At 39.3% G+C, this 12,654-nt stretch overlaps 1 protein-coding gene across 3 annotated transcripts in view; it reads left to right on the plus strand.

The window, feature by feature from the left end:
* PTPRG (protein tyrosine phosphatase receptor type G) overlaps positions 1 to 12,654 on the plus strand; it is a 692,573-nt gene that overhangs the window by 654,797 nt on the left and 25,122 nt on the right. For all 3 annotated transcript variants that reach the window (XM_019728372.2, XM_019728373.2, XM_019728374.2), the window contains 5 exons: positions 293 to 389; positions 8,938 to 9,020; positions 9,208 to 9,342; positions 10,335 to 10,469; positions 12,422 to 12,594. In XM_019728372.2, coding sequence (XP_019583931.2) covers positions 293 to 389; positions 8,938 to 9,020; positions 9,208 to 9,342; positions 10,335 to 10,469; positions 12,422 to 12,594 — 623 coding nt within the window. The remainder of the gene's footprint in view (positions 1 to 292; positions 390 to 8,937; positions 9,021 to 9,207; positions 9,343 to 10,334; positions 10,470 to 12,421; positions 12,595 to 12,654) is intronic.

Consider the following 12,654-nt stretch of genomic DNA (forward strand, 5'->3'; position numbering starts at 1 on the left):
AGCGATACTGTTTCGTAATTCCCCTGCCTACGTCAGAATCTGTAATAAAGTGGGTGATTGATGAATTAGTAAAGAATGAAATCCTTTTATCTTCACATCCTTCACAGGTTTGTTATGAATATGTCAGTAGTAATTATTTCTGAAGTTGAGTTTGGGGAGGTAACACTGGCAGTGGCTTGGGAGGAGTAAATTATGCTTTTGGGTGTAAATAGTTACTCTCTTTCTACAACCTTGTTGTTCAACGTCTAAAGTGTGTCTAAAATCTTTGAAATCTTGCTGTTTTCTTCCCTAGGAAGTCCAGCGCTGTACGGCTGATATGAACATCACTGCAGAACATTCCAATCATCCAGATAACAAGCACAAAAACAGATACATCAACATTTTAGCATGTGAGTACTGAACTTTGAAACTCTCTTCAACTACGAGGAAATGAAATCTTCATGCTGGGTATAAGCCGAAAGCCAAACAGTCAGAATCAGGGTGCCAAGAGAGAACTATACTTGCAAGTTAACCTCCCATTAGCCCGTCTTCAACAGTGTATAGGAAGAAGTGGGGGCATTGCTTAGTCTTTCATGAAGCTGTCAGATCTCTTTCATTAAGCTTAATAATAAGATGATTGAAAGAAGGTATCTGAGCTTCACGGTTTTCACATGAAGTGATTCTATATCCAGTGCTGGGAACCAAAATTTTAATGTCGTGGTTATCTCGACATGGCTTTTAACCAATGACAGCTAAGTCTTTTAATACACACAGTAGAAATTCTGAGAATTGAATCAAGTAAGTTGGATTTCAAACCCACCTTTCTAAGACTAGGGAATTGGTCTGTACCTTCAGTTACAAACCTCGAGTCCCTGTGGCCCCCGTGTTTTGTTCTGTCCCGCATATTTCCAGGGTCAAGAGCATCCAGGAGGTTCAGGACTCAAGTAGATTCTTACGGCACCTCAAGGAATCCCTCAGAGCACCGGCTACTTCTGTGGCCTGAATACCACTTTTCCTAGACACTGGGGCTTGGGTCACTGGCAGATAATGTTGTTCGTTGACATTAAGGGCAGGAGCGCAAATGTTTACGGTTAACATTCATGGTATTAAGGAACACACTACACAGAATTTTATGTAACAGTGCATTTAAATTGCACCATTTAACTTTGAACACTACTGTAGATAGTTTTTAACACTGCAGCGAGGTAATAATTCACATCCCATATAAAATTCACTCATTTAAAGTTGACTTAAATTTAAAGTAAATTTCAGTGATTTTTCAGTATAGTCACAGATTTTTTTGTGTAACTGTCACCACCAATTTTAAAACATTCTCACCATCCCAACAATAAACCCCTTTACCCATTAGCAGTCACTCCCAATCCCTCCCTTTCCACAGTCCCTAGAAACCACTTATCTACGTTCTGTAATGTGCCTATTCTGACATTTTATGTAAATGGAATCATCTAATATGTGGCTTTTTGTGGCTGACTTCTACTTAGTATGATGTTTTCGAGATTTATCCATGTTATAGCTTGTGTCAGTATTTAATTCCTTTTTATGGCTGAATAATACTCCATGGTGTAATACCACATTTTGTTTACTCATGTATCATTTGATGGACATTTGAGTTGTTTCACATTTTTTATTATTATGAATAATGCCCCTAAGAACATTTGTATACATGGTTTTGTGCAGACATATATTTTTAATTCTCTTGGCATTATACTTAAAAATGGAGTAGCTAGGTCATATGGTAAGTTTATGTTTAACATTTCAAAGAACTGCCAAACTGTTTTCCAAAGTGGCTGCTGCACCATTTTACTTTCCCACCAGCAATATATAAGGGCTCCAATGTCTCCACATCCTCGTCAACACTTGTGACTTTACTTATTTATTTATCTTATTTTGGTAAGAGCCACCCTAACGGCTGGGAAGTGGTATCTCACTGTGGTGTTGATTTGCATTTCCCTAGTGATTAGTGATGCTGTGCATCTTTCCTGTGCTTATTGGCCATTTGTATATCTTCTTTGGAAAAAATCTCTATTTGGATTCTTTGCCCATTTTTTCTTTTCTGAAGACATTTTTTTTTTTATTAGTTTCAGGTGCACAAAACAATGTAATAGTTAGACGTTTATCATTCATACCCCTCACACAGTGACAACCCCCCTCCCCCCATCCACTATCCCTCTGACATCGCACAGAGCCATTATTTTTCCACTGTCTCTATTCCTAATGCTGCACTCCGCTTCTTGTAACCATATATATATACAAGTTTATGTATATATATAAAAACTTGTAGTTGACATTCATTATTGTTCAGCTTCAGCTTCAGGTGTACAGTGCAGTGATCCGGCATCTACATCATCCCTGAGGTGGTCTCCCTAATGAGACAAGTGTCCATCGGATACCCTACAAAATCTTTGCAACATTATTGATTACATTCCCCAAATTGACTTTTGTAACCCCGTGGCCATCTTGTGGTTACTGTTTTCTAATCCCCTCACCTTCCCTCTTATCCCCACCCCTCCTCCCATCTAGCAACCCTCAGTTTTTTCTCTATGTCTCTGAGATTGTTTCTGATTAGTTCGTTCATTTATTCTTTTCTTTAGATTCCACATATAAGTGAGATCATATGGTATTTGTCTTTCTTTGTCTGATTTATTTCACTTAACATAATGTTCTCTAGTTCCATCCATATTGTTGCAAATGGTAAGATTTCATTCTGCTTTATGTCTTTGCCCATTTTTTAATTGGATTACTTGTCTTTTTTTTAGTTGTAAAGTTCTTTATATATTCTGGATACAAATCCCTTATCAGATAGATAGTTTGCAAATATTTTCTCTCATTCTGTGCTTGTCTTTTCATTTTCTTGATGGTGTCCTTTGAAGCACATATTTTTTAAATTTTGGTAAAATCCAGTTTATCTATTTTTTTCTCTCGTTGCCTATGCTTTTGGTGTCATATCTTAGATACCATTGTCTAATCCAAGATCATGGATATTTACACCTATGTTTTTGTCAAAGAGTTTCATGGTTTTAGCTTTTATATTTAAGTCTTTGATTCATTTTGAGTTAATTTTTATAAATGGTGTGAGGTAGGGGTCAACTTCATTCTTTGCATGTTGATATCCAGTTGTCCGAGCACCATCTGTTAAAAAGACTCTACTTTCCCCCACCAAATTGTCTTAGCACCCTTATTGAAAATTAACTCACCATGAATGTAAGGGTTTACTTTTGCACTCTCAATTCTGTTCCATTAATGTGTATCCTTATGTCAATACTGCACTGTCTTGATTATTGATGATAGGTTTGTAATAAGTTTTGAAATTGGAACCATGAGTCCTCAAACTTTCTTCTTTTCCAAAAATTTTTTGAGTAGTCTGGGTCCCTTGTGTTTCCATATGAATTTTAGTATCAACTTATTTCTAAAAAAAATGTTGTTGGGATTTTGATACAGATTGCATCGAATGTGTAGATTACTTTGGGGAGCATTGCTATCTTAACAATATTAAGTCCTCCAATTCATGAAGATGGGATGTCTTTCCATTTATTTAGGTCATATTTTATTTCTTCCAACAATGTTTCATAGTCTGCATTTTATAAGCACTGCACTTTTGTTAAATTTATTTCTAAGTATTTCATTCTTTTAAATGCTATTGTAAATGGAATTGTCTAATTCTGTGTTCAGATTGTTTATTGCTAATGTGTAGAAATACAGTTGATTTTTATATATTGACCTTGTGTCTTATAGCCTTGGCTGAACACATTGATTAGTTCTAATAGTTATATTTTGTGGATTCCTTAAGATTTCTAAATACAAGAGCGTGTCATCCAAGAATATAGTTTTACTTCTTCTCATAAATAAAGTTTTAGAAAAACCACAAGTCATTTTTTAAAAAGAGTATTTATTTCTTTCAGTTGTCTAAGAGAATGAGGAGGTAAAAGACAGAACAAGTAAGAAGAATCAAATTTTTCTTTTCTGTCCAAGTCTTTAAATGAATTGACTCTGGCAATATTTGTTGTCCAGTGCAGTCAAGGCGTTGCTGAGGTTGTGAGGACTTGGCCATGTATAGAACTCATTTCTATCCATGTACGTCAGGCAGGGTTATGTACACATATGTGCCTTGAATATAGCCACACGCATCATTCTGTCCACCGGAGCAACCTTTACTTCTAGTGACTCCACTGCCTTGGCTAAGAAGAGGGAGGAAATCAAAGCAACTTCTTCTGTGTGATGTGACCAAGTGTCATGGTATTCTGCTGGAAAACCACCATCTCCGGTCAGGTGTGGTTGTGCTTTTATAAGTTCATTTCTGGTTTTACTTTCACAAATTGAATTCCATGTGGTTTTATTTTCATAAGTTCAGAGTTGGGTTTTGGTGTTTTCTTGGCCACTTGGTCAGATTCTGGGCATATCATCTGTCACATTGGTCTACCCCTATATTAATGCAAAGAGTAGCATGGAAATGTCATGGAACAAGTAAAATTAGTCCATGGATATACCAGAAAAATAATGTAGGAAAAGCCTTCTCTTACAGAGCCATCACAGCTTTCAAGGTACAGGTGGATGCCACCACGCCACCTCCTATATTGATCTATTTAGCCATTCTACTGCCTCATTAATTATGAATTTTGCAACTTGAAGAATATGTGTTTTTACTGGTCAGTCTGAGCAGTAACAATATACAGTATAATGCTGCTAAGGCAGAGCAGTTTGTTTCCAGGTGCCTTAGGAGAAATTTTTCATTTGGGGCATCCCTGTTCATATCAGCTGTAGTCTGAGAGTTTGTCAGAACTATAAAAACAATTCACAGTTCCAAGAATGTAAAGAGTATATCAAAAAGTGCTTGATATATTCTGTCATTCATGGCTAGGCTAATCGATTTATTGGACTTCTTTTTGAACTAGCCTTTTTTTTCATAATTTTTTATTTTTCAATTACAGTTGATATACAATATTATATTAGTTTCAGGTGTACAACATAGTATTATATTAGACATTTATATAACTTACGAAGTGATCACCTCAATAAATCTAGTACCCACCTGAAACCATATTTACTTATTGCAGTATTATTGACTATGTTCCTTATGCTATACTTTACATCCCCATCACTATTTTGTAACTACCAATTCGTACTTCTTAATCCTTTTTGCTTTTCAACCCTCCTCCCATCTCATAACCATCAAAATGTATGTGAGTTTGTTTCTGTTTTGTTTGTCTATTTTGTTCTAGTTTCCACATGTAAGTGAAATTATATGGCATTTGTCTTTTTCTGTCTAACTTACTGCACGTCCATCCATGTTGTTACAGATGGCAAGATTTCATTCTTTTTTTGACTGAGTTATATTCCATTGGGTATACTATGTACCACCTCTTCTTTATGCATTCATCCATTGATGAACACCCAGGTTGCCTCTGTATCTTGGCCATTGTAAACAGTGCTGCAATGGAACATAATGGATATATATGTCCCTTTGAAGTAGTATTTCGGGTTTCTTTGGATAAATACCCTGAAGTGGGATTACTGGGTCCTTCTTTGTCTCTTGTTATAGCCTTTGTTTTACATTCTGTTTTGTCAGCTATAAGTATTGCTACCCCAGATTTTATTTTTGTTTCCATTTGCATGAAATATCTTTTTCTATCCCCTTACTTTCAGTCTGTGTGTGTCTTTCCATCTGAAGTAGGTCTCTTGTAGACAGCATACATAAGGGTCTTGTTTTCTTAACGATTCCGCCACCCTATATCTTTTGATTGGAGCATTTAATGCATTTAAACATTTAAAGTGATTATTGACAGATACACAGTTATTGCCATTTTATTGCTGATATTCTTTATTTTTTGTTTGTTTCCCCACTTCTTAAAGAAATCCCTTTAGCACTTAATACTGGCTTGGTGGTGATGAGCTCCTTAGCTTTTTCTTGTCTGGGAAGCTCTTTATCTCTCCTTCGATTTTAAGTGATAGCTTTGCTGGGTAGAGTAATCTTGCTTATAGGTCCATGATTTTTCATCACTTTGAATATTTTGTGCCAATCCCTTCTGGCCTGCAAAGTTTCTGTTGATAAATCAGCTGACAGTGACATGGAAGCTCCCTTGTAGGTAACTACCTGCTTTTCTCTTGCTGCTTTTAGGATTCTCTCATTACCCTTTGAAATTTTAAAAATGATGTGTCTTGGTGTGGGCCTGTTTCGGTTCATCTTGTTTGGGGCTCTCTGCACTTCCTGGACTTACATATCTATTTCCATCACTAAGTTAGGGAAATTTTCTGTCATTATTTCTTCAAATAGGTTTTCAATTCCTCAGTCTCTCTCTTCTCTTTCTAGTTCCCTATGATGCAAATATTAGTGCGCTTGATGTTGTTCTAGAGGGTCCTTACAAAATCCTCATTTTTTTTTTTTTTTGGATTCTTTTTTTCTTTTTGCTGTTCTGATTGAGTGTTTTCTGTTAACTTCTCTTCCAAATCACTTTTTCAGTCCTCTGCTTCATCTAATCTGTTGATTCCCTCTAATGTTATTCTTCATTTCAGTTATTGTAGACTTTATTTCTGACTGGGTATTTTTTATGTTTTCTATCTCCATTTTTATGTTTCCTATCTCTTTATTGAAGTTCTCCCTGAGATTATTAAGCATCCTTATAACCAGTGTCTTGAACTCTGTATCTGGAAGATTGCTTGCCTCCATTTTGTTTAGTTCTTTTTCTGGAGCTTTGTTCTGTTCTTTTATTTGGGACATGTTTCTTTGTCTCCCCATTTTAGCTGCCTCCCTGTGTTGATTTCTATGTATTAGGTAGGGCTGCTGTGTCTCCCGGTCTTAGTAGAGTGGCCTTACTTAGTAAGTGTCCTTACTAAGGGGCCCAGGGGCACAGTCTCCCTGGTCACCTCTGTCAGGTGCTCCAGATGTGTCCCTTGTGTGGGTAATGTATGCCCTCCTGTTGTAGTTGAGCCTTGGTTGCTGTTTGTACATCTGTGGGAGAGAATGACCCTCAGGCTGATTGGTTGTGAGGACTCGCCATAGCTACAGGGGAGGCGCTATGGTGCAGAGGCCAACTGTACGGAGCAGGATTCGCTTTAGGAGGGCTCTGGTGCCTACCCAGAGTGTGTCATTGTGCCCTTCCAGTGTGTCATCCCTGGAGGTGGCCAGGTGATGCTCCTGCTTGGTCTGAAGCTGGCCACTGGCCATGCCAGCCCTGGAACCCCCTGAGAGGGGGGTCCACCACAGGCCAAGGTCAGTTGAAACCTGTGCCCCGCCCAGGGCCACCTGGCATGAACCACAGAGCAATCTGCAGATGGCTGCCACCACGCTGAACTTGGAGGTACCTCGTGAGGCCAAGCTGCAAACCGAGGTCGGCTATCACTAGTGCTGGGCTTGGGCCTGCTCAGCAATTGGTACAGGACATGCCAAAGCCAAATGCTACTTGTTTGGGGTTTGTGAGCCTTTGAGAGATTTTCAGGAAAGTCTGCAGCAAGTCAAGGCAGGCCATTTGTGTGGAAAAGCCACTGGAAGCAGAGTGGGTGGGCCCTAAAGTTAGTTAAGGGGACGGTCTCAGGGAGTCACCATGGAGGGGTTGATGAATGTTGCTGGCCAGGTTGTTGGAGACTTAGATATGGCAGCCACCTGTGTCTGCATGCCAGCAGGGGGTAGGGATCAACAAAGGAACAGTGTCTTCTGCAGCACTTCTCTCTGGCAGAAAGCTGCCTCTCCAGCCCTTTCTCTGAAGCCCTACAATTCAGTTCCTCCATTTATGTCCCTGGCATCTTTTGAGCCACTGCCCCAGCACTGGAGCTCAGCAGCAAGTGAGTCTGTCAGTGAATAAGTCTCTGCACTGTCCCTTTAAGAGGGGTGCCTGGGATTCCAGCTGCCCTCTATCTCAGCCACAATCTCTGCTGGTTTTCACAGCCAGAAGTTATGGGGACTTCTCTCCTGGGCACTGGAACCCTGGGCTGGAGAGCCTGGTATGGTGCTGGGTCCCCTCGCTCCTCTGGGGGGGACCTCCACAGCCAGATATCCCTCCCAACTTTTAATTTACACACGGGTGTGGGATCAGCCCATTCCATCTCTCTGCCCCTCCTAGAGTCTTCAAGTGGCTTCTTCTTTATGTCCTTAGAGGTAGGTCTTTGGTTCAGCTAGGCTTTGGACGATTCTCAAAGTTTCGTAGTTTAGTTGTAATTTCGTGTGGTCATGAGAGGAGGCAAGCCCAGCCTTTACCTACTTTGCCATCTTGACTTGAAATCCTCTGAACTAGCCTTTCATGATCATGAGTATAAACAAATGTAAATTGGCTTTTGCCCTTTTCTAGGTAAGGAAAAATAAAATTGTGATCTCAGCTTTTTTTTATTCAATTTGTTATCCTAAAGTTACAAGCTCAGTTGGGCAACTAGAGGCACATAGCATCACATCCGTTTTGTTCATAAGTTAAAGTTAAGTGGATCCAAAAACCTGTTCATTGACTCAGATTCCTGCAATGACACTACTCTTAGAAGCAGTTGTAGTTCCCTCAATTAGGTTCTGTTGGAGTCATGGGGAGTCCAACTGAATTTAGCAATGGAATCTTCTGAAAATAGAAGTTGTCAACTTGGTATAATAATCAGGCTTTATGTTTGTATTAATGGGGGGGTGTGGGGGTATGGGTAATCAAAGGCCTTGTAAATTGGTTTTAAAACATAGGACAAGAACATTTTGGAGGGGTGCAATTTGCATGAACTAATAATGACCTCAGCATTCCTTTTTTGGGCACTCACAGGTCAGAGCCTGAGGCAGAAGTGTCCCTATATTTGTGCAGTTAGTTTGAATGCTGTATCTTTTAATTTTTAGTTGTTGTTCTGGCAAAAGATTTCTCAGGGAGCTTCTGGGAGACGCCACATTACCTGTTTGCTTTATTGTGTGCTTCAGAATGCTGCTAGTTTTTGAATTATACATTATGGTTTTTCTTTTTCTTTTTTTTTTCTTATCCTCTGTAGATGATCACAGTAGAGTGAAGTTAAGACCTTTACCAGGAAAAGACTCTAAGCACAGCGACTACATTAATGCAAACTATGTCGATGTAAGTCAAAAATGTTTTTATAAACCTGTTCGATAATTGAAGAGTGCCTCAGAGACTGTTGAATGTGTTTTAATGATGCACAGAGCTTACACTAAAAACACAGCTTATTCAATATGGATGGCACTTGAATTATTAACTGGTCTGTGATACTGCTTTCATCGTACTTTGTGCTGTGTCACCTTTGAAGGGTTACAACAAAGCAAAAGCCTACATTGCCACCCAGGGACCTTTAAAGTCTACATTTGAAGATTTCTGGAGAATGATTTGGGAACAAAACACTGGAATCATTATCATGATTACGAATCTTGTGGAAAAAGGAAGAGTAAGCACCTTTTGGCTTAATATGTTAATCGTGTATCCTTGTTCAAAAAATATTTATGGAGTACCTGTTATAGGTAGGAACTTGACCAGGTATAAAGAGTTACAGAAATGAAAAGTGCCCTCTCTGCCCTTACCTTGCTTGTGGTCTAGGGGGAAAGAGAACTACCCACTTACAAGAATGGATTAAATGTGATAATAGAGATGAATAAGGTATTATGTGAATGTTAGAAAAATGCATGAATGTATCTTCTAGTACAGATATTTTGTAAAGAAACTATATGAGGTGAGATTTGAACGATGTTAAGAGGAGGCTGAAAAGAGAAGGCAGGGCATTCCATGTATGGTGATAGAGCAAAAGCAGGGAAGTTGGAAGAAATATAGTTTAGTCAGAGAACTACTAACAGTTCAGACTGGGGGAATTAAATGGACTTTAAACACCTTGACCATCATTAAGAGAACCTTTTTTAAAGACAATATTTTAGACTTTGTTAGAAAATGAACTTTTAATACATGGTGCTAATTTAGGCTGGAATAAGGGCTAAGTTCCAGGTTTAGTACTCAGAATCACTACAGCTTCGCTCTGACTATGGAGTGCCTCTTTGCCTCAGTGACCCAAGCTGTAACACGAATATTCTCAGTTACTGGTAACCGAATGTGGCCCAGCCTCACTTCAACTCCCTTTATAACATGTCCTACCCACATTTCTTAAAGGTCAAGCATACAGGTTTCTCTCTTAGGCTCTCTTTAAAGTGTATCATGTGTTGAAAGATGATCATGAATAGTAGGCCTATTTCTCAAATGATCTTGGGCCAAACTTGTCCCAAGATTAACCTCTTCAGAGGTAATACCTGCCTGTAAGAAGTTCAGCCCCTGTGTTCCTTTTTCTGTCAACTACATGGTGATATTACCGGTGTCTTAACTCTGTCACTTGAAATTACATTATCAACAGTACAATTACGGCAGTTGGAATTTATAATGTTTTTCTTTTTGCAGCGAAAATGTGATCAGTACTGGCCCACAGAGAATAGTGAGGAGTATGGAAACATTATAGTCACGCTGAAGAGCACAAAAGTACACGCCTGCTATACTGTTCGTCGTTTTTCAGTCAGAAATACAAAAGTGAAAAAGGTACGAAAGGAATTGGGTGGGCTGCCAAGGCCTCTCTTTTTAAAACTTGTATGAAAATTACTGTACAACCAAGGCCAATTCTCAGAACCAACTTGGTTTTAAAAAAGTATCTTAAAGCATTTTTTCACAACTCTTTTGATTGACATCAATGCATTGTGTGAAAGATATTGGCAAAGCACATAATAGAATTTAACTGGCCTGATTGAGTTCTTTAATCTCTTCATGAAGAAGGCTTCATATTTAAAAAAAAAAAAAGGTCCTCTTAGGTTTTGATAACCAGTAAATATGGAAATATGGCAGCATCTGTTGATTTAGCTTTTTAATTCCAATTTTCTGAGAGCTTTAAAGCATTGTTTCCCAAAGTGTGTTCTAAGGAATGGAAAATGCTTGCAAAATCAGATTTTGGTACTTAATGAGGTATGGAAAATGAATGCTGTGTAACATACATCCCCACCCTTAGAAGTGTACAATGAATATAGGTGACCAGAGTGTTAGAGTTAAGAAATCTATTTAACTTTGTTTTACCTGGTGTTTCCTAATGTGACTTAACAATAAAACCCCTTTCTATTGAACTGTTAACATCCTGAGAATCACATCTGGTGGAAATGTTGCTTTCAAGTTACCTCAGTTTCTCTTGTTCAAACTCCATTGTCCTATGAAGACTTGCATATCATGATGGCAGTGCTGCAAGCTCGAGATGGTCATGAAGAAAATGGAGTTACTCTGCAGAGACTTGGGAATGATGGCAGCTGTTTGTAGCATCGGGTCTTAATTTTTTTCTGAGTCTTGCACATCTTTGAGAATGTGGTAAAACTGTACCCTCCTTGCCCCAGAAGAAGTCACATTTACTCACATTATTATGTACTATTTCAGTGACTCTGAAGCCCATCTCTGGTCCAAGGTTAAGAGTCCTTTCTATGTATAGCTTTTTTCTGAGAACGGCAGAAGTATCTGTGTAGTTATCTGTGTTCTCTGTAATAGAACTGTTAGCTGGCTCAAGCTAAGCAATAACCAGTTTATATGTAAAAAACCCAATACTCAGGGAAATCTTTCACATACTTAAACATGGCCCACGGACTCTCATTTTAGAAACAGCTTATGTCAGGGGAAGAAGTCAAATAGGAACTTTACATATTTGCACACTGACGAGAGGATAAAATAATAACTGCAAGTAAGAAACAGGAAAATGAGAGTTAACAGAAGAATTAAGAAATCAAAGCCATCCAGGGCCTTTGTAGCACCAGGCCAAACACCGTACAAGCTTCAGTGTTGATTTATTCATGACCCTAAGTCATCAAAAATTGTTTTTAGTTTTAGAGTTATTGGTAATAAGGAAAGACGTATCACGGCAAGTGATCTATTGAGAAATTTTTCATCCAGAGTAGTTCAAATGTAAAAAGTTCAGCCACTTAAAGGAAAACCACTCTGAAAAATTCATTTATGAAGGTGACAGATAAATTTATTTTTGCCTTTGACTCTAGAAATTGAGACTCCATAGTAACTTAGGACGTTCCCCACACTTCCGCGGCCTGCACAGCGGCAGCCAGCAATTGGGTTCCTGACAGTTCAGCCTGGACAGTGGGACAAGCAGGGAGCCGTGGCCCACAGGCGGATGAGAGCAAAGCAGTAGGGCCTTTGGAGCTAGGGCAAGAAGTCAGGAAATTCTAAAGTGCTCTAGATGGTTCCAAATCCAAAGGACTGATATTAAGCATTCATTCTTGGTACAGTCTTAAACCATTTTCTCTTCTAAGAGATGTCTGATACTTCCCATCCAGCCAGGAAATGTCTCCATTTATGGCATGAGATGGCCACAAAGAGGAAATCACGTGGCCCAGGAATGGTAATAAGGGCGAATGAGATCAGAGGTCCTGTTTCCTTAACATGCTTACGTTATTTTTATCCAGAATGCCCACACTCAGCTTCAAGACGTCTTTTTCTCACCTTTCTCACAGGGTCAGAAGGGAAATCCCAAAGGGCGTCAGAACGAAAGGGTGGTGATCCAGTATCACTACACGCAGTGGCCCGACATGGGAGTTCCCGAGTACGCCCTCCCGGTCCTGACTTTCGTGAGGAGATCCTCAGCAGCACGCACGCCGGAGATGGGCCCTGTGTTGGTGCACTGCAGGTAGGGCTGGCGTCTTGCCCTTCTGCCTGGATTCGGCACCGCAAGTGGGCGGGGCCGTGG

The sequence above is a fragment of the Rhinolophus sinicus genome, linkage group LG10 (assembly GCF_036562045.2).
Source record: "Rhinolophus sinicus isolate RSC01 linkage group LG10, ASM3656204v1, whole genome shotgun sequence".
Classification (NCBI taxonomy): Eukaryota; Metazoa; Chordata; class Mammalia; order Chiroptera; family Rhinolophidae; genus Rhinolophus; species Rhinolophus sinicus.